Below are 21,063 nucleotides of genomic sequence, written 5' to 3'. Positions count from 1 at the left end.
CTGTGTGGCATATAGTTCAAGTTTAAAACAGACTTAAACAATATAGTAACCAGATCAAATAGTTAATTGGATTCTGGCTCTAAAGAATAGTAAGATTTTAACAGAGAAAAGAGATGTGAATTGGATAGCATGTAATTTTTTTTTTTTAAGTCTTATTTTTTCAGTCATCTGTGAAGATTATAGGGAAAATTCCCTTTTTCTTGGGAGGTTCATGTTCAAGTATTCAGGGGCAAAGTTTCATGACGACTGTCTGAAATTTACTTTCAAATGATTTAGACCAGTAAGTCACACATGGGAGCATGTGCATGCACCCCTTTTCAGTAGTTAGATGGTAGATGATACATTTACATATTTGAATTTATTCATTATTTTTATTAAAAAATTTGAGGCGTCTTAAAAGAATGACCAAATTGTGTGTTAGAAACTCTTTAGAGCAATAATGAGGGAGGAGAGAGGGGGGAGAGAAAGAGAGAGAGAGAGAGAGAGAGAGAGAGAGAGAGAGAGAGAGAGATCCTTTGAGCGCATAAGTATAAAAGGTCTACCTTTGGGAGACGTTAGAAGCTTCATCATTTGCTGCTCCAAGGCATGAGCTGGAGTGGGTGGATCTATAAACGGTATTTCAGACAACATTAGCAAAGGTCAGCAAAGATGCCAGATTAAGATATAACAAGGGTCAGCAAACAATACTGTACTGTGCTATACTATGCTATAATATACTGTACTATATACTATAGAGAGGGAGAACAGGGATGTAAGGGTGGCAAGCAGGCCCAGCAGTATTGAACAAGGAGAATTTATTATAAACAAGTGTAGAGCACATAAATGATAACAGGATTAAGTTAGATGTTATGGTGAGGAATAGCTAGGTTTTATTATTTGTGTGTAGTAAATAAAGTATCATGTAACAATGTAATACCGATGTGTAATTGGCTAAAATGGAATTGCCTTTTGTAGCTAATAACAGATTTGCAGCAGGCAGGCAGAGACCTTGATTCTGTATCATTAAAAACTATTCTGTTGTTTTGCTTTTTAACAAAAACCAATTATTTGCTGTTTTGGCTGAGTACATTAAAATAAAAATTAACGGGAACAACAGCAACCCCCCCCCCCCACACAAAAAACCAAAAAAAAAAAAAAAAAAAAAAACCAAAAAAACAAAAAAACAAAAAAAAAAAAAACAAAAAAAACCCCAAAACACACCAAGCAACAAACAAACTGCAAGCTGCAAGCTTGGCCTGAGAGCCAATTTGCTACTTGCTTTTGAGTTAGGTACCATTGTAAACTAATGCTTGCCATACTAAATAAACCTTAGCATCTAACAGTATCATTAATTTTATGCCAAATGTAGAAATGACCCAGAAGTGTCACAGTTGCTGCTTACCAAGTTCAAACACATAGATGCTAGACTCTTAAGACACTGACACACAGAACAGATGACAGCGACCATCATTTCATCTTGCCTGCTTGACCCGTTTGACTTATTAGACCCAGAGTAAACTAAGTATACTTAATCCTGTCAGATTTTCTTCTTATACTGTCCCCTTGTTCAGGCTCATGGGGAATAAACTGAGTTTCATCACACTGTACAGAATTTATAAATAAGAATATTGATGTTATCAAACATAAAAGTGGATGTTATGTCTAGAATGTGGACTCATAGACAAAAGCTTCAGACAGAGAGCAAGGGCTTTGGGGGTCAGCTTGCTGCTTAGAATTGAAGCTGAGATTTTCTCAGAGAAAGCTCTTTCTAGTCAGTCTGATTAGATGGTGAATTGTTTACAGATTATATTTAAACTCTACTAGGCTGAAAGGATTTAAAAAGTGTTTTTCTTCAAAGCTAAGGTTTTCTATGTAACTGTTATACTACATGGGTATTCTTTTCTTTTTCTTTTTCTTTTTCTTTTCTTTTTTTTTTTTTTTTTTTTGGAGCTGGGGACCGAACCTAGGGCCTTGCGCTTGCTAGGCAAGCGCTCTACGACTAAGCTAAATCCCCAATCCCTCTACATGGGTATTCTTGATCAAATACTTCGTCAAAATCTAATTGTTATATTGGAGGCCAGAGATATATAGAGGGAAGCCAGTTTTGTGTTTATAGCTTTTAATTTTATTTGTCCTGAGTAACTACTGTGTTGTTAGGTTCTATAATTGGCACTGGCAGTACTTGGGCCAGATAGAAAGGTTCAGGTTGAAAAAGACTTTACGTTTTTATGATAGCAGACAAACCTCATGTGTACGGATGGCAATTTCATTTGGAAAAAAAAATTTGTTGTTCAGATTAGTCAGGAGTATAATTTAGGGTTAAGGATGAAGTCTTGGAAGTAAGACAGATGTCAGATAAAATACAGGAGTTTGGGTTTTATTTTTTTAGATACAGGATGATCAGTTAAGACAATTTTATCTTTGTACAAATGAGATGAAAACAATTTTTTAAGTTGCTTAAAAAACACTGCAGGGTAACTTAAGATACTTAGAACACAGGCACCATGTAAGGCCTCTGTGGTTACTCTGATGTATTGATGAAAAGGGTGAATGAATGATGGCAGTATACCCTAACCCCCTGCAGAAGGACTTGCATGTGTACATTTATCATAGAGGATGGATAACTCATCATTACTATAGTTTGAATAGGACCCAGAAAGCAAACAGAAGAATGTGAAAAACAGGATATGTGCCAGTAAGCAGGCCATCTTGACATTGCTAAGTTAGGAGTAGCAAACAGGATCACTAGTGTGCTTTCGGACCATCAGTTTGACCGCTGGGGTGGTTTGAGAACTCATGAGTAGCAAGAGTTGTAAAGTTGGGAGCAGTCAAGTCATTTAGTAGTTGAATCCATCTCAATGTGGAAAGCTTGGCTCACAACAGGGTTAACAAGGCTAAGTTGATTAGTAACAACTAGAAATTATGAGTAAGTCTATTTGCTGAAAACGAGAATTTTCACTCTGGAGCAACGTTGTCAAGGGTACCTGGCAGCCTCAATTGACCTTCAGCCCAGCAAGGAAACCAAAGGTTTTATCAAGGACACAGGGGAAAGGATACAGGTTAGCAAAACAACAGCTCTTTATCATATCTTCAAAAGAATCCTTCCCATTTTTATAGTTTTAAGGGAGTAAATCTCAGCAGAAGTACTGGGGGAAAGAGCAGTAGAGCTTGCCTGGAATTGATGTTGTACTGGGTAAGCATTCCCAGAATCTAGCTCTTAACCACCTGAGTCTTCTGTCTCCGCCGCCATTTTGAACTTTAGGGACCGTTAAGAGAAGGGAAGATTGAGAAATGCAAGCAGCTCTTTATGATAAAGTGGGTGGCCCTAAAAAGGGCCTTTACACAAAGTTAAAATCTGTTTAGCTTAGCCGCCGAAGCCGTAGAGCGTGTGGCCCTGGCGTTTGAGAGCGTAGACCACATCCATGGCAGTGACGGTCTTGCGCTTGGCGTGCTCCGTGTAGGTGACGGCGTCACCGATCACGTTCTCCAGGAACACCTTCAGCACACCGCGGGTCTCCTCGTAGATGAGGCCGGAGATGCGCTTCACTCCTCCGCTCCGGGCCAGGCGGCGGATGGCGGGCTTAGTGATGCCCTGTATGTTGTCGCGCAGGACTTTGCGGTGGCGCTTAGCGCCCCCTTTGCCCAGACCCTTGCCCCACCCTTTCCGCGACCAGACATGGTTAAGAACACTAAACGTTGAAGTTCGTCAAGCGCCCTCTGCAGTTGAGATCGATCGATCTGTCTGTCTGTCTATCTGTCTGTCTATCTATCTATCTATCTATCTATCTATCTATCTATCTATCTATCTATCTATCTGACGATAGCAGACCTTTTAGAGGACTGAAAAGGCGCGGGCGGGAAGGTGTTTCTGTATCTGTTTCTCTACCTCACTGGCTGACTCCGATTGCCTGGTGGAAGGCACAGGCGCTGTGGTGAGGGGAATATGAGTTTGCCACTCTTCTCTTTGAGTTCTTAGTCACTAGTTTGTGTCCTTAAGGAGCGTACTTGTGGGTTCTGACAGTCTATAATTTATAACTCTCCTAGCCACTCATCATATGTAAAAAGGATGTTGTAACCATACAATTATCTACAAAACCGGGTATAGTACAGCACGATTACCTTTAATTGGAACATTTATATATGTAAAGTCTAAAATTTTGCAAGCATTATTAAATCTCATTTGTTATGAAGCGCTTTGCATTTCTCAGAGGCCTGCATACAGCTCCATTTTCAAATTTCTGCAGAGGAAGCTAGTATTAATTGAATATACAGTTTCCCATCTTATAAGATGCTGTTTGAACTGGAAGATGGAGACTTGCTTGGGGTTGGAGATCTAATCTTACTAAACGCTATTGTTGCTGGGGAGGATTCTTTGTCTCATGGCCTTGCTATCCACCTTTTTAGTTTCAACTGCTTTGAGCCCCATCCTTGTCTAGATAGAGGTCATCCTGAAGAAGTGCTTTGGCTACTGCTTGTGTAAGACGTTTCAATGATAATGGTAGAGAAAAATTATTAAAAGTAACTTCCAAGTACTCAGGCTGTGCATAGGATTTGGCTCATCCCAATGAACCCATTGAGTTCTCCTATGCTTCTTTCCAGGAACTCACCAGTCTTCCACCCCATTCGCCTTAAATAGCAGAATGGCAAAACTAGTGTGGAAAGAGTGGGTTTAAATAGCACAGTGGATTGATTCCTCTACCCACCTAAGGAACTCAAAGGCCACTTAGGAGGAAACTAAATTCAGGCGGGGGGGGGGGGTGTGTGTGTGTGATGTGACATCAGCTCAGCATATTCCTAGCTGCTGCCTGGTATCCTGGTGAAGCAGCCATATTCCAGTTGCATTGTTCTTGTCCTGAAACTTGTTAACCACAGTTTCAGTTGTGTACACTGTGGTTGGGAATGAATTGCACACTGGAGAATGGGCCTTTCTAAAAACAGGGAGGACTTAGAATACTCTTCAAGTATCCAAGATGCTATTCAGCTTCCACACACAATTAAATGATATTACAGAGGGGAGAGAGAAAGCAGGGGAGGGGGGATTTAAATATTTAAAAGTGCCCGGTTTAGAAAATGAAATTAATACAGACTGTTTGTACTTGGATGTGAGTTTTAAGTTGCCAGTATCTTCATGTAATGTCAACAGGAAGGGTTATAAAGTTGCTAACTCTAACTTCTCATAGTCCTTTGGAGCACATTTGCCTTAACTAAATTTGTCTTTGTCCCCTTCGACATTTCTTTTCTTGCTACCTATCTTCTTAGTATTCTTACTTTCCTTCTGAAACAGGGTTTGGTTTCTTCGGGTAGCCATAGCTGTCCTGGAACTTGGTCTGTAGACTGGCCTTAATTTCAGATAGCCACCTGCTTCTGCCTTCCAGGTACTTGGATTAAAGGCATGAACCACCACGACCATGATGATTTTTATGTTATACAACCACTCCTTCCTGTAGATTTGAAAGTCTCTAGGCATTAGAATGCCCAAGAACATGTCCTGTAGAATAACTCATGAGACTGTTATCTCTTGGTTGTTACTATGGTAATGGTGTGCATTTGTGTGGATGTGCTTATCTATCACAAAATTGAGAGAAGAGGACAAAGCCATAAGTTTCATGGCTATCACATGTCTTAGGAATTCTATCACCTGTTTTTAATTCTACAAAAATAGTGTAAGCTTTACTACAGAAAATAACCTGCTGTTTTTCAGGATGTAATTATACTTTGGAGTCAAGATCAAAATCACATTTGTGATATTAGCCTCCAAAGTAAGAAGTGGAAATGAGTGAAGCCTATGGTTCAAGTTTGTAGTCCCACTGTTGATCACGTTTTCAGGAACGGTGTTCTTGCTGTAGTTATCATAATGATAAACTGACTCTGCAATGTTTTAAGTCCTTCTGTGGATACAAGCCACTATCTGTTTTGCTTGTGAAAGACTGTAATACATATTTAATATATGTAATAAGGTCAGCATCTATTATAGAAATTAAAAGGCAGAGTTTCCTTCAAATTCTGCACATTTTTAATATTAAAGTTCAAATTATTTAAAAAGAGGAAACATGTAGAGAATGCTACGATATGTATTGTCAAGGGGAAACAGATGTATAACACAGTGTCCCAAAACACCATGTATAATATAGCTGTGTAACAGTGTACTCTAAACACGGAATTAATTGTCAAGTCATGTTATATTTCACTGTTCCTCATCTCCCAGTTGCTAAACTTCTGTGTTTTTGTTTGTTTTTTTTAACCTACGGATCGTTTTTCTGTAAATGTGGGAGTTGGTGTCCACTATTTTACTGAATCTAAAAACATGTGGTTTGAGTTGATCTATAAGAGGGATGGCACATACTCATCTCTCCTCCAGAAAATGGCTAAACCACTAAAACACGAAAACCGAACGGGAATTACACAATGGTATTTCAGATACCTTAAAAAAAAAAAAAACAATCGATATTTCCACAATAATCATTCCCCCGACTCCCACAACTTTCCCATCTAGTGCCAATTCCTACAGCTTGGTGTAAATAGCCCTGGGACCTTCTGTGTTGTTGCTTTCTCGAAAAACGCAAATTTCCCTACATATTTCCATGAAAACAAGTTATTCCACGGAGTTCTGAAAGGATAAGAATGTGCAGAACCATCTCCTGGAACAAAAGTTTGCCAACGACTGCGAGAGAAATAGTATTTTTAAGGAAAACCTTAAAGTTGTCCCAATTTTCGTCAAGTTTGAAAGAGAGTTGGGGCAATCAGAGAAGTTTCTGGGTGCCGATTTTGAATATAGCTCTACAAATTAAGGCAAGAATGTAGCCTATAGGCTCTCGGATCAGATTCCTCCAAGTTCCTAATTATTTCGTGCCCATATTGCCTATATTTTTATTCTTTTTTGAGGGGCAACAAACACAGCGACAAGGCAAAGCCGAAGATCCTTTCGCTGGCAGCGCGGCGCACGGCGCACGGCGCAGGGAACCAATCACCACGCAGCTACTCTCTATATAAACCCAGAGCCTGCAGCACTAGGAACAACCTTCTCTGACTGTGCGTACGTTTTGCTTTACAAGTAAGGCTTGAAACATGTCTGAAACAGCTCCTGCTGCTCCCGCTGCTCCCGCACCTGTGGAGAAGACACCTGTTAAGAAGAAGGCCAAGAAGACCAGCTCCGCAGCTGGGAAGCGCAAGGCGTCTGGGCCCCCGGTGTCCGAGCTCATCACCAAGGCTGTGGCTGCTTCCAAGGAGCGCAGCGGCGTGTCCCTAGCTGCGCTTAAGAAGGCGCTGGCAGCCGCCGGCTACGACGTGGAGAAGAACAACAGCCGCATCAAGCTCGGCCTGAAGAGCCTGGTGAGCAAGGGCATTCTGGTGCAGACCAAGGGCACCGGCGCCTCCGGCTCCTTCAAACTCAACAAGAAGGCGTCTTCTGGCGAGGCCAAGCCCAAAGCAAAGAAAGTAGGGGCGGCCAAGGCAAAGAAGCCTGCGGGCTCAGCCAAGAAGCCCAAAAAGGCTACCGGTTCCGCCACACCCAGGAAGACCAAGAAGACCCCTAAGAAAGCCAAGAAGCCCGGGGCTACTGCCGGCGCCAAGAAAGTTTCCAAGAGCCCGAAGAAGGTGAAGGCAGCTAAGCCCAAGAAGGCAGCCAAGAGTCCAGCCAAGGCCAAGGCTCCTAAGGCAAAGGCTACTAAGCCTAAGGCTTCTAAGCCGAAGGCCAACAAGGCAAAAAAGGCCGCTCCTCGCAAGAAGTAGAGTGGCGCGTCCTGCTTTGAAAATCTCAAACGGCTCTTTTCAGAGCCACCTACAGATCCCATTCAAAAGAGCTGAGCTTTTTCTGGTAAGGTTATTATAGGTTTCCTCAGTCGGCTATGGTCTGAGGCCAGCTAATTCTGTACTCCACTTTGGGTGGTGTGGGTAAAAGCATTCTGGACCTTTTCAAGTCTATGGTAGGTTGTCATTTTCCGCTCCATTTTGGCTTCTGTCCAAAGTAATAGTACTGAGCTGTGAACATTGTTATATTTAAGCTCAGAGCTTGTTGGGAAGCCCTCACTTCTGGCGCCTAGGCGCTATGCACAGGGACATTTCAGGAAGCAAATCCGGCAATAGTTAAAGGCTCTAGTTGCAGTTTTTAAGTTTTCCTTTCCAACCCGTATACAGACTTGTTTTGAGAATCATCCAATCAAGCCGTCCCCTCAGTCACGGTTGTGAAACGTTGCACCAATCAGAGATTGTGATATTAAGACTTAGGTTTATACTGTGACGCTGGCTGACACTTTTTTCTCTGCTCCCGCCTCTGCTCACTTCAGAGTTACGGAATTCAGCCCTAAGAGTGAGAGGCTGACATGTTTTTAATTTTTGTGTTGGCAGAGAAATTACAAGAGCTACGATTTCCCAAAGGTTTAGCCGGAGTTTTTAGGGACTGATCACATGTCACTTTAAGCGTGGAAGCTTTTCTAATACGTGCTTGCGTTTTAGTAAAGAAATCGAACAACTTTGGCAGTTCTGTACTTTCCTTCCCCATACATTGTTCTGAGCTTATCTGTTCTCCCTTATTTTGTGGGTAGACCAGTAAGTAGACTGAGAACTCGAAGGAAAATTATTTTGGTAGGTTTGGCTTGCGACTTGACTTATCAAATTTGGGCAAACAATACGGAGCAAAACAAACACACAAACAAAAACACAGATCAAACTAACATACCCCGAAGGAAGGTGACCCAGATTTGGTGAATGTTATTTCCATTTCATTATTTAAAGTACAAAAGTCCGTGTGTGTGTGTGTGTGTGTGTGTGTGTGTGTGTGTGTGTGTGTGTAGGTCAGAGCACAACTGCAACACTATAACCTATCACGTCTATTGTATCCTTATGAGTCATTTCAATCTAGCATTTCCTTCAGAGGATAGTAGTTAAAGCTTGACCTGAGTTCAACCCTGGGATCCATATGATGCAAGAACACAGGCTCCTAAAAGATGGATTTTGACTTTCACAGGCCAGTGCTTGTGTAATTCACTCCTCACTCTACCCCTACTCCAGATCAGGTAATGCTATAGTGATAGGCACTGAATTTGATTTTCATGTCATTTAAAAATTAAAGGATGGGTAACTTCCTTCTACATTTTGAAGTGCCTAGATATCAAAAGTGTATGTGTAATCAGATGCTTGTAGAATACTCTGCAGTTATTGTGTCTCCAAATGAAGATCATGTTATGAGTGTTCCTTCTATGTGCTGCTGGAGTTCATTATCTGATGGTGCTAAAGAATGCCCAGTAAGAACACAGGTAAAATATGATCATAGTCACTATTTTTCTCATCCTGAATATTTTAAGACCTCAAAGGTTATTGTCTTAAGAATGTGTGTTTAGCTTTAACACAGCCATTCTCATTGACTGTACAACAGAAAGGAATTGGACTGTCTTAACTCCAGTGGGTTAAGACCTGATTTAAATGCTATTGCCATGTTAATGCCCTTTAATCCCAGGCAGATACAAGTTCATCTTTCCCTTGTTTCCCTCTACTTTGTCAATGTATTTGAATTTCCAAAATCCCATGAACTGAATTAGATTGGATTTATAGACTTATAATAAATATATCAATATATTAAAATTTTATGAACACTGAATATTTTTCTGACCTTGTCTATGGTCTTAATTTGCCATCTCCCTTTATGTGCTGAATCATGCCACTTCAAATTTGGGGAGTCCATAAAAAATGGAAAAAATCAATATGGGAAATATCAATATTACTGTGTATAGATGGATTAGAAAATGCAGGAAAATAACAAAATGGTATTTTTGAATTTTCTTGCATTTTGCTACTATTTCTGTGAGAAAAAGCTGTTGACTATTTATGGACCATCTCTTTTCTTACCCATCATTAAGGGTTAATGTCATGGAAAATACCATGATAACAAAAGATGTGTTAACAAATGAAGTTATCTTGTAGTTTTACATAGCAAAGGAACCTTTGGACTCCAGCCCATGGGTAATTTAAACATTTTATTCTTCAGTAATAAAACACTGATAGGGTCATGATTACAGGGGAACTGCATATTCTTTATTCACAGTAAAACTTCACTTTGTGGGAAGGAATATTCATACATGATCTGCCCATGATTTGTTTGCTTAGTTGCCTGTAGTCTAGGTGTTGTCACATGACTGGCTCTGGTAGAATGCTTCAGGCCTTGACATTTTTGAATCCTTCTGCAACAAGAGGTAAGATAATGAGAAAAGCAATATAAATATCAGAAAAATGTCTTGGTATCTGATCCAAGGGGCAACCCTAAACCTGCAAAGACTGCCTGAATTTCCCACCTGTACATCAGCTGGGCAAAGGTGCAGTGGAGGACTACTCTCTAGATTCCTTCCTTACCTGCTGTCTTTTCATATCACCTTGACATTACAGACACAGGTTCAAGTTTCAATTTCTAGAAAAAAAGAAAACAACAAAAAGACACTGTTTTAATTTTCTGCATGTGCGAGACACAGCTGCCTAAAACATACCAATGTGTAGAATTATGACTGTAGGGAGTGTATATAATTTACTTCTGGTATAATGTATGCAGAAATCTAGCCAGATTTGTTTCCAGTACTTCTTTGCCCTGTGTTACATTCTTTTTTCGGGTATGGACACAACTCTCTAAGTGGTAATGCTTCATCTTGATCTGCTTTTGGATAAGGGAGGTTTGTAGCATTTTAAAAATCACCATCCTCCTCCTCCTCCTCCTCATCATCATCATCATGATTGTTACTGCTAGCTGCAAGACAAAGAGGTTGGTGAAGATGAATGTTTTAGTAGTTTTTGCTTACTTTGGGAAAAATAGTTAGGTCTGGTTTTCTTACATTGAGGAAGGGATATTCTTGTTTTTAAACCTTCCTTTGGGAGGAGGTGTAAAAAGGAGAGTGTGGAAGGTAAGAACTCTCATTTCTGAAGCTGCTTCTGAACTTAGCTCATTATATTATGTTGAAGCTTACAATTATTTTATTTTGAGATAGGATATCATTACATATCCTGGGAGATCTATCTATCTATCTATCTATCTATCTATCTATCTATCTATGTATCTATGTATCTATCGATCTCTATCTCTGTATCTCTATCTCTATCTATCTATCTATCTATCTATCTATCTATCTATCTATCTATAGATATCTATATATCTTCCTGATATAGACTGTGTTGGCTTTTTGTTTACCAGTCTTGGGATTAAATGTCTCATTTTGAGACAGATCTTTCTTACTTAACTCACGATAGACTCAAACTTGATATATAGCTAAGGATAATCTTCAATTTCTGGTTCTTTCTCCTCAATTTCCAAAGTTTTGGGATTATAGGCATGTTACCTTCCATATCTTCTGATTAAGTTTAGGGTTTTAAAAGAAAATTTATACTTGTAATCCTGAAACGACTACACAACGTTCTGTATCTCTCACTCTGTTACATAGATTTTCATCTTTTAGATGAAGTATCAGAGTGTAGGCACTACCTGTATGTATGTGCTGATGAGCAGCCTAGATATAGTTATTAGTTTTCATAAATTTCAATGTGGGAGAAAATACATAAAATTGGAAGTGTTTACGATGTCATTTTTTTTTCAAATGAAAATTTCAGCCTGCAATGTGAAAGACTGAACATGTTTTTTTTTTTTTTTAGAAAATTTATTTATTCATTTTATGCATATGAGTACACTGTCTTTATACCAGAAGAGGGTATCAGATCCCATTAAAGATGGTTGTGAGCCACTATGTGGTTTCAGGGAAATTAACTTGACCTCTGTAATAGTAGTCAATGTTCTTAACCTATGAGGCATCTCTTTAGCTGGAAAGCCTGAACTTTTAGATTCATTTTTATATTATTACATGTTGGAAATAAAGTAATAAAGAATAAAAATAACTTAGTTATAGTAAAAGACATTTTAAAATGTTATGTTATGGGTTGTTTTGGGTTTTAAAAAGGTACACATATATTACAAGATTCACCTGTGATTTTAATTGAATTATTTCATGCTTTATTCTAAAAGCATTTGAACATCAACTATTATTTTTATTGGTTGTCAAGATTGGTATTAAGTTTAGAAGCAACTGAAGTCAGTCATCGTCCCTGATGATGGGAGGGGGAAGGGAGGGAGGTATCAGGGTTTCTTTAAATCTCACTGGGAGAAATCTACCTCTCTTTTGCCAGAGGAATGAATTCTAATGTTTCTAACTCTGGCCTTGGGTAGAAACATGGCATTCTTATTTTGCCTAAAGTTTAGAATATTTTTTATTTATTATTTTGCTAGGAGACTCCTCCAGTTCCCCTTTCCCCCCAAAAGTTCGTTTTCCTAAAGATGTCTTAAAGACCTGAGAAAAAAAATTATTGCCTTAATGGGATAATCCACTTACATGCTCCAGTAGGTTCTTTAGGATGATGTTTACTGCTGTATTTTCTAAGTTTAAACTCGAAGAGGAAACATTTTCACCCCCTTTCTCTTTCTCCTCTCTGTTTCCCCCGCCTTTTTTTTTCTCAAGAGACACTGTGCACTCCTGGCTTGACCAGAACTTTCTATCTAGACCATGCCTGCCCCTCTGCTGGCCAAGGGGGTGGGGTGGAGTCTCAGAGGAGTAGAAGAGTAGATTAAACTCATGTACCACCATGGCTTTTTTCCCCCCCTCTATCATTATTGGCCACAGACCAGAATCCCAAACCTGTTTGAATTTGATAGTCCAGGATTCTGTTTTCTCTGAATTCCTTCCACCTTCTTTACAGCTGTTCAGCAATGGCTGAACTTGCTTTCTGGGAAAGGGCATGGTTATTTGCTTCCTAGTATCACTTTCTTCTTTAGATACCAGTCAATATTTACTAGTTTTCTTGCTATTCTTTCCCAGGTTAAACTATAAAAAATAGTTCTTGAGCTTCCTTCTAAGTCTTTTCAAAGATTTTTTTAAATGTTAGGATTTATTTTTAATGTAACTTGCTACAACAGGTTGGTTAGTTCAGAGATTTGCCTGCCCGTAACCCAGGTGTTGGTATAATTAGAAGACACGGAGAAAGTCTTTGAAAAAAATCAAAACAGAACAAGTAACCAAAAGGTAAAAGCTTTGTTGCCTTCGAAAACTGTGCTACATTCTATCAAAATGTTTAGTGACCAGAGTAACTAAAATGTTTCCTGGTCACTTTAAGGCCTGAAACCTGAAAGAAAATTAAGACGGAAAACACAATGAAAGCCCTTGCCCCCAAACCCTGGTAGCTCAAGCTGGTCTGAGTGCTGTTGCTAATCCGGGTCAAGAAAGACAAGGGAGCTGAATGAAAGAGGGTGGTCCCGCCATACACCTTGCAAACTAGCACCACAGCATCTCTTGTGGACAGTGGAAGCGGCTCTTAAAAGAGCCTTTTTTAGTTCAGATCACGTGCCAATATAGAAAGAATGCTACTTAAGCTCTTTCACCGCGGATACGGCGAGCCAGCTGGATGTCCTTGGGCATGATGGTCACACGCTTGGCGTGGATGGCGCATAGGTTGGTGTCCTCAAACAGACCCACAAGGTAGGCCTCGCTGGCCTCCTGAAGGGCCATGACTGCCGAGCTCTGGAAGCGAAGGTCGGTCTTGAAGTCCTGCGCGATCTCGCGCACCAGGCGCTGGAATGGCAGCTTGCGGATCAGCAGCTCGGTCGACTTCTGGTAGCGCCGGATCTCGCGCAGAGCCACGGTGCCGGGACGGTAGCGGTGGGGCTTCTTCACGCCGCCGGTGGCCGGGGCGCTCTTGCGGGCGGCCTTGGTGGCCAGCTGCTTGCGCGGAGCCTTGCCGCCGGTGGACTTGCGAGCTGTTTGCTTGGTACGGGCCATAGCAAATGCGGCAGAGAAAAATTCCGGTGTTGTGCTCTAGCGCCGCTGCTATTTATGCTGGAAATACTTCGCTCTGATTGGACCCTGGCCAGCTCAACTCAGACTTCCGTCGGAATTTGCGGAAGTGCATCTAGGGATTTAGGATTGGCTGACTCTTGTAGTGCAACTTTTGATTGGTAAATAACCTGTGGTAATTCCGCTCCCTTAAATCAGTCTCTAAAAGGCTGTGACACACTTAAGCCCGGAGACATTTTAAGGACGAGCGTTTCTTGTGTCGTCTTCCGGTTATGAGCCGGACTTACTATACACAAAGCATGTTTCCAGAACAAAGTGCTCCACAATTTTAGTTAAACCATTTCCCTGTCTTGGCCATTTTCCTGATAGTTATTTCTCATATATATATGTATTTCTCATATCTGGGAATTGCTAATTCAGTTCATCTGGCGCCGATAACCTGTCAGGAGCGAGGCTGATTCCCACCTCAGGTTCCCGGAACTACGGTCACCTACGGAAACCTTTCCGCGCCTATTATTTTCCACGCGTTAGTGTCACAGAAATGACAAGTGTAGTTTGTGTTTAAAGTGTAAATTAAATTTCTCTGTAGAGACTTCAGTGCGGTCACTTGGTTTTTTGTTTAAGCAGAGCGAGAAACTACCCAAAACATTGAAAAGGATGGCGGCGCGTTTCTGAAGGTCCTTTGTGTGGTCACAAAGGTCTTGTGTTTCTGAGGAGACCTGAGGCTCCAAGACAAATAATACTTTGTTCTTGCCCATGTTATAGAACTTTACTTATTTTCAGGCACAAACGGGACAATGACAGTTTATTTTCAAATTACAATATGGTCGGTTAATAGCAACTATAAAAAGAATCTACAGGGTACAAAATTAACCTAGGGGTGGTCAAGCAACCTATAGTATCCCTTGCAAAATAGTCATTTCTTTCAAATTCACAGGGTTTCGAAATTTGGTCCAATCAGAGTTCAGATTGGTGACTTCTCGTTTGCATATTTCTGCGGTGCACAGTAATGGGAAGAATCTTGTTCTTTCCTTTCAGTTTACCAGGTTCAAAGTGAATATAAGACGATTTTACTTCCCAAGCATCTTAACATATTGCTGGGTGACCTGTCTATCCTTCAAGCACATCTTTTATGAGCTTTAAATTGGTAAATTTAGTTGAGATGTAAAGGTTTAAAAACTTGCTAATGACCACTAGCACTTGTTCATGTTAGTCCCAAAGTGAGTATACATTACTGAAGTGTGATACAAGTATTTTTACTTAATAATAGATCATTTCCCCCCTGTAACCTTTCCTTCATTTTATGACTTGTTTCTGTTCACATTTTATTTAGATAGTGTTAGTCCGCTTAATTATCTATTTTGCATAACAGGTTTTTAAAAATTCAGTAGCTTTAAACTGAACAGTTGAAGTGTCTTCTAGTTTCTGCTTGTCTGGCTATGGCTTAACTGGATGTCTGTAGGATTACCATGAAAATGTGGACCATAGTTGAGGTTTCCTTGATATCTTACTGCAGCAGAATCATTTTGACATTCTAAATGAAGTAATTCAGTTGGTATTCTTATTTATTTTCCAAGAACTGTTGTTGTATTATGGGATAGGTCCCTAGCCTTAGGAGAAAAAACAGGACACAGCCACAGGGACTGGTTAATTTGCATACATAGGCTGGCCGGTTCAGTCATTTGTAAGTGGGACACTGAATAATCTCACCTGGAGCCCTTTCCTTCCTCCCTCCCTCTCATTCTTGCAATCCTTGTCTTATAATCTTCAATTCCCAATCACATTGTAGGTCCCCATGTATGAGAGAAACACACAAACCAAAAATCATTTAATAGGCTCTGTTTTTCTAAATTCCTTGTTATTTGTTTATGAACATCAGTTCATCACATACTGTGTATTCACATTAAAGCTGATTTCATCAAGAAGCCTGGGTATTCTGTCTTCGATCAGAATTCCATAAGTCATTTATTTTTTTCTGGCAAGATGTTAACTGAGGGCCCTAAATGGTTTATAGATAGCAATATACAGTTGGTCTTCCCAAGTCAGATGGTTATTGCGTACATAATTTTTGTATCTATTTATTTTTTATATTTATATATTTATATTAATTATGTTAACTTTTATCTTCTTTGTTGAACTATACAAGTAACGATGAGGTATAGATCCAGTTTATCTTAAGGTGATGTGTCTTCTAAGATTGAAACCTACGCGGGGTTTTCTTCAGGGGAAGAAGTAGCTTCCTATTTTGTCAGGAAGAAAAGTCAGAAGAGACTTTACTAATCTGACAACAAGCATGCATTGGGACAGGGGATGAATGAGTACCAGATATTTTGAGATGCTTTTAAATATTTTTCTTGTATAAAAAGTACATAGGGGAGGTAGAAGAATGAATCCATTATGATCTAATTTTCCAGTTTTTCAGTTGGGGTCACTGTGACAATGATTCTCAAGAGAAAGACATACATGAATGAGTAGCACATGATTTAGGAGCCCTCATAAATTAAGACCCACATCAGACCTAACTGGACACTTGGGAAGGTTCATTTCAGATTAGGTCATAGTGTTTTTTATGTGTACTCCATGGAACCTGTAGTAAATGTTCACCCTTCGTAGGTGGAATGCAACCTGTGCAGCCTCAAAGTGGGGTGTTGTTTCCTGCTTCTAAGCAGGAAGAGACAGGGCAAGTGAATGTGACTTTCTGACAGCTGCAGTTTCATTGTTCCTTTTTGTTTGTTTGTTTGCTTTTTCTGTTTTTAAATGGTGTGTATGGGTGTTTTACTAGCACCTGTATACATTGCACCACATGAGTGCAATGGTCTTGGAGGCCAGAAGAGGGCCTCAGACCCACTGGGACTGGAGATGGTTGTTAGCTAGCAAGTTCACATTGGGGAGCAAACTGAACCTGTCCTCTGGAAAGTCAGTAAGTGATCTTAAGTGTTGTGTCATTTCTACAGTACCAACTGCTTTTATTTTTTAAGTGTTTAAATGTAGCTCTAAAAAATATGTCCAGATTTCTTATTTGGGCCTTTTACCAGGTCAGATTTGGTGAATTGCAGCAGAAAACTGTACCCAAAACACTCAAGTCCTATATAGGCTCCTATACAGGCTCATGTTAAGTTAGAAATTCCCAGTTATAGCTACTTTACATTTTATATTGAACATGAAGAGCATGGGCAGAAGTGAGAGGGGAGGGCTCCAGGAGCAAACAGCTTTTACCCAGGAGTCCCAGAGGCCAAACCTTAATGGGCTGAGTGGGAGGAGAGAGATTGTGTGGCATGTTTTTGCTAATTTTTTAAAAATTAAACACATTTAATTTTACATGTGTGGGTGTTTTTGTTGTATTTTAAAAGAGAGAGAGGGAGGGAATTATTTCTATGGGAATCTGGGAGAAGGGGGTGCCTCAGCATGACCAGCAACAGAACAGTATAATATGGAATAATTTATCCATGGGGAGGAAAGTTAAGAGTAAGGAAGAGAGAGAGGAGAGAGGAGAGAGGAGATAGAGGAGAGAGGAGATAGAGGAGAGAGGAGAGAGAGGGGAGAGGGGAGAGGGGAGAGGGGAGAGGGGAGAGGGGAGAGGGGAGAGGGGAGACGGGAGACGGGAGGAGAGAGGAGAGGAGAGGAGAGAGGAGAGAGGAGAGAGGAGAGAGGAGAGAGGAGAGAGGAGAGAGGAGAGAGGAGAGAGGAGAGAGGAGAGAGGAGTGTGGAGAGAAGGGGAGGGGGGGATGGGAATGGGGAGAGAAGGGACAAAGAGGGAAAAAGGGAAGAGGAAGAGTAAGAGAGAACAAGAGCAAGAAAGTGAGGAGGGGGCAAACAGCCCTCCTTATAGTGTCAGGCATACCTGGCTATTGCCAGGTAACTGTGGGGTGGAGCTGAGACAGAATGCTTATAGTTTTGGTTGCATGTATGTTTACCGGTCATATCCAGTGCTCAGTAGAGGCGTAAAGGAGGTGTCAAATTCCTTGGGACTGGAGTTATGGACAGCTGTTAGCCACAGTGTCATTGTTGGGAATTTACCTCAGTCCTCTGGAGGAACAGTCAGTGCCCTTGATCGTTGAACCATCTGCCTAGTTCCTCTCATGTTTCAGTGATCCTTTTATTATTGTGTTTCTGGTCCACCCAGGACTCGAGCTCTTGTTCCCAGCAAGCTAATCTGCATCTTGGACATTCAATTTGCTTAAAGTTTGTGGCCAAATGTATGAAATTCCATGTTGGTGTGTGTTTGAAATATGTATCTGAAATTCATGCGTGCCTCTCAGGCAGTGCTCTTAAATATACCTGGTATGCCAGTTTTCCTGGAAAATGGTGGCTCCTATTTATTTGCTTATTAAGACGAGATGTGGCAGCGAGGGCATGCATTAACAGTTATATCTTCAAATATGAAATGTCAGCAAGATGGGCATTATCTGAAATTTTGGAGTCATATCCTTTTCCCAAGTGTATGTTCTTCAGGATGAAGTACAAAACTGATTCTTTTGAGCAGGATATCACCTTAACCCTGATGGCCTCTGCACTTACATTTCATTATGTAATCGAGGAGGTCCTTTATTTCCTCCTTCAGCCTTCTGTATGGTAAGACTGAAGCCCAGGTGAAGTGGAAATTTTGGATTTCTTTGGTAACTCAGTTATGTCATGTGATTTTTCTGGAAGTTTCTTTGAGAGTATGTTTTGTTGAAGCAGACACATGAGAGGGCATGTCTTAGTGTTTTACTGCTGTGAACAGACACCATGAGTCTTACAAAGGACAACATTTAATTTGAGCCGCTTTACAGGTTTAGAAGTTCAGTCCGTTATCTTAAGGTGGGAACATGGTAGCATCCAGGCAGACACCATTAGGCAGGGATGAGAGTTCTACATCTTCATCTGAAGGATGATAGCAGAATGCTGGCTTTCAGCAAGCTGAGGGTCTTATAGCCCACATCCACAGGGACACACCTATTCCAACAGATCATACCTACAACATTGTACACTTCTAATAGTGTACTCCCTGGGTCGAGCATATACAAACCATCACAGGGTATGTGAAGTTTTGCTGGCCTGGACGCTTGAGACAAAGAATGGTGTTTGGAAAGAGTATAAATGGAACCCTACAAACAGCGAAAGGATGCTTTTGCAGTGTGACTTCATAGAGAGAAACTGCTTCAGTTGATTCATGCTGATTTGACAGAGCCTTGAGGTTTCTGCTGGATGGTGCTGGTGTTTGCTATTGGACTGGGCTGCTGGTATTCTGTCAATGAAGAGTAGAATCTTTCCAAAGAGCTCCACAAACCTCTTTTCCTATTACCCTGTTTTCTCCTCAACCTCTAGTCACTTGGCAAGATGGGAGGTTGAAGCATTCAAGAACCCTACTGAAAGTAGGTTTAAAGAAATTTCTAAGCTTATAACCAAACCATTATTAGTTTTTAGATTTATTTTCCTTTTTAAATAGTGTGTGTGTGTGTGTGTGTGTGTGTGTGTGTGTGTGTGTGTGTGTGTGTGTTTATGCGCAGTGCCTGTAAAGTTTAGAAGAAACTGCTGCCAGGTCCATTGTCACTGGAGTTACAGGTCATTTTGAGCTGGTTAATATAGATACTAGGATTCAAGCTTTGATCATTTGTAAGAATAGTATATGCTCTTAACCATTTAACCATCTTTACCATTGAATCATCTTTTTGTCCTCCTAAAATATACTCTTTAACCAATTGACATGACCAATTCCTTAAGTTCTGTTAGACTGAAGAAATATGCATGCAAGGTCAAAGTTATTTCATGAATAGCGCACAAACCACAAGACAATTTAGTTTTGAGAAACTTGACAAACAGCAAGAAACACAGAGGTAGAAAACATCAGGCTTAATTGGCTTGGAGTCTGATAAGAATGTATAACAACAGTAGCTACTGCTTAATGAATTGATGAAATAGATGCCCAGGAGTTACACTAGATTTATGAACTTCTCAGAGAAACAGACACTGAGTCTTTTGTTTCCTGAGCATTTTTCTGTGTCTGCACACAGACTCAGCCGCGATATATCTAAAGGCTGATACTAAAATGGCAGGAATGGGAAGGAAGAGGGTTTACTGGAAGACTGTGAAGTTCCAGGTACACATATGGACACTTACCTGATCATGGTACTTGCCACTTTCCTTTCCCCATTATGATTATATAGGAAGATTCAGACATTTTATGTTACCGAATTTTTTCTTAATAAAGATAGACAGTTTGGGTAAAATACCTTAAAACTGGGAAATATGGTCAAATCTGTTGTACAGCATGGAAAGGCTAAGGCCACAGTGGGATTATAGAGAAATATAGTTCTTTATTTTTGTCTTTACTATTGATACAACCAAGCATGGATTACTTTTTACCTGTAGTATTTTAAATGTGTAGCAACGCAAATTATTAGTGGTTAGTGGAGCAGACAGCACCCAAAGATCAGAGCTGGCAAGATGGTCCATCGAGTCTATACCTGAAGATTTCAGTTTAAACTTATGGAAGCCAAATAGTGGAGAAAGAGAATGGTATCTTGCAGGCTGTCCTCTGACCATCATATTCTGGATAGCTTTTATGTTTGGGAATACACACTGAATACAGAAACAAAAAAGTAACAACAAAAGGTATGAACTTTAAAGATTATTGGCTTATGGACAGTGCTTTTGTTTCACTCTAGGTTAGCAACATTTTTTTTTTTAAAGATTTATTCACTTATTATATATAAGTACACTGTAGCTGTCTTCAGATACACCAGAAGAGGGCATCAGATCCCTTTACAGATGGTTGTGAGCCACCATGTGGTTGCTGGGAACTGAACTCAGGATCTCTAGAAGAGTAGTCGGGTGCTCTTAACCGCTGAGCCATCTCTCCAGCCCAGTTAGCAACATTTTATTCTTGTTTAAAAAGCAAGATACATCATTTTAGTTTCTGAGATAGCTTAAGACCTTCATAGCTTTTACCTTTTTACTGATAGTATGTAGAAGAAGCTCAAAATGGTAGAACTGATACTTACAAGATTTCCTAACAGATTGCTTGGGAGAGAGAGACCTTAAGTAACACAAAGTAGAATTTAGCTAAGGGAGTGTTGCCTCCAAAATACCCCAGAGATAAGCAGTATGCTAACCAGCCTATTAGAGATAAAAAGAATTTAGGATACTAGGATGCTAACGTTTGTTTACCAACATTGATTAGGTTTTACTTACAAAAAAAAAAAAAAAAGAAGAAGAAATTTACAACCTGCCATTATGCTCATCCCTAGTGTCAAAGATCATACTATGGAACAGCTCTAGAGGGCAGTGCAGAATC

At 40.3% G+C, this 21,063-nt stretch overlaps 2 protein-coding genes and 1 pseudogene across 8 annotated transcripts; 1 reads left to right on the top strand and 2 right to left on the bottom strand.

Moving 5' to 3' along the window:
• Nucleotides 1-2,081: 2,081 nt before the first annotated feature.
• H4f3-ps1 (H1.3 linker histone, cluster member, pseudogene 1) lies at nucleotides 2,082-3,657 on the bottom strand (annotated as a pseudogene).
• A 3,355-nt stretch (nucleotides 3,658-7,012) lies between these two features.
• On the top strand, nucleotides 7,013-7,792 carry H4f3 (H1.3 linker histone, cluster member). The gene has a single exon (NM_001408608.1). It carries the CDS (start codon nucleotides 7,045-7,047, stop codon nucleotides 7,705-7,707), a length of 663 nt encoding a protein of 220 aa, NP_001395537.1. The 5' UTR covers nucleotides 7,013-7,044; the 3' UTR covers nucleotides 7,708-7,792.
• A 2,135-nt stretch (nucleotides 7,793-9,927) lies between these two features.
• On the bottom strand, nucleotides 9,928-17,101 carry LOC120097727 (uncharacterized). Of its 7 annotated transcripts, none has more exons than XR_010059170.1 (3): nucleotides 13,261-17,101; nucleotides 10,321-10,375; nucleotides 9,928-10,148 (listed from the first exon to the last, which is right to left on the bottom strand). XR_010059170.1 is itself a non-coding variant. In XM_063276947.1 (2 exons), the coding sequence occupies exon 1, from the start codon at nucleotides 13,770-13,772 to the stop codon at nucleotides 13,362-13,364; it is 411 nt and encodes a 136-aa protein (XP_063133017.1). In that variant the 5' UTR covers nucleotides 13,773-17,101; the 3' UTR covers nucleotides 9,928-10,375; nucleotides 13,342-13,361. The 7 variants fall into 7 exon arrangements, 2 of the variants coding, with proteins under 2 accessions (XP_063133017.1, XP_063133018.1); XR_010059171.1 differs by having other exon boundaries at nucleotides 13,342-17,101; XR_010059167.1 differs by having other exon boundaries at nucleotides 9,928-10,151; nucleotides 10,321-17,101.
• Between the last annotated feature and the right edge of the window lie 3,962 nt (nucleotides 17,102-21,063).

Source organism: Rattus norvegicus, chromosome 17 (assembly GCF_036323735.1).
Source record: "Rattus norvegicus strain BN/NHsdMcwi chromosome 17, GRCr8, whole genome shotgun sequence".
Taxonomy (NCBI): Eukaryota; Metazoa; Chordata; class Mammalia; order Rodentia; family Muridae; genus Rattus; species Rattus norvegicus.
This window is presented reverse-complemented; position numbering and strand designations above follow the sequence as displayed.

What these genes read in the sequence shown, in the direction of transcription:
- H4f3 (NM_001408608.1), top strand. Translation starts at nt 7,045, where the DNA reads ATGTCTGAAACAGCTCCTGCTGCTCCCGCTGCTCCCGCACCTGTGGAG.
- LOC120097727 (XM_063276947.1), bottom strand. Translation starts at nt 13,772, where the DNA reads ATGGCCCGTACCAAGCAAACAGCTCGCAAGTCCACCGGCGGCAAGGCT.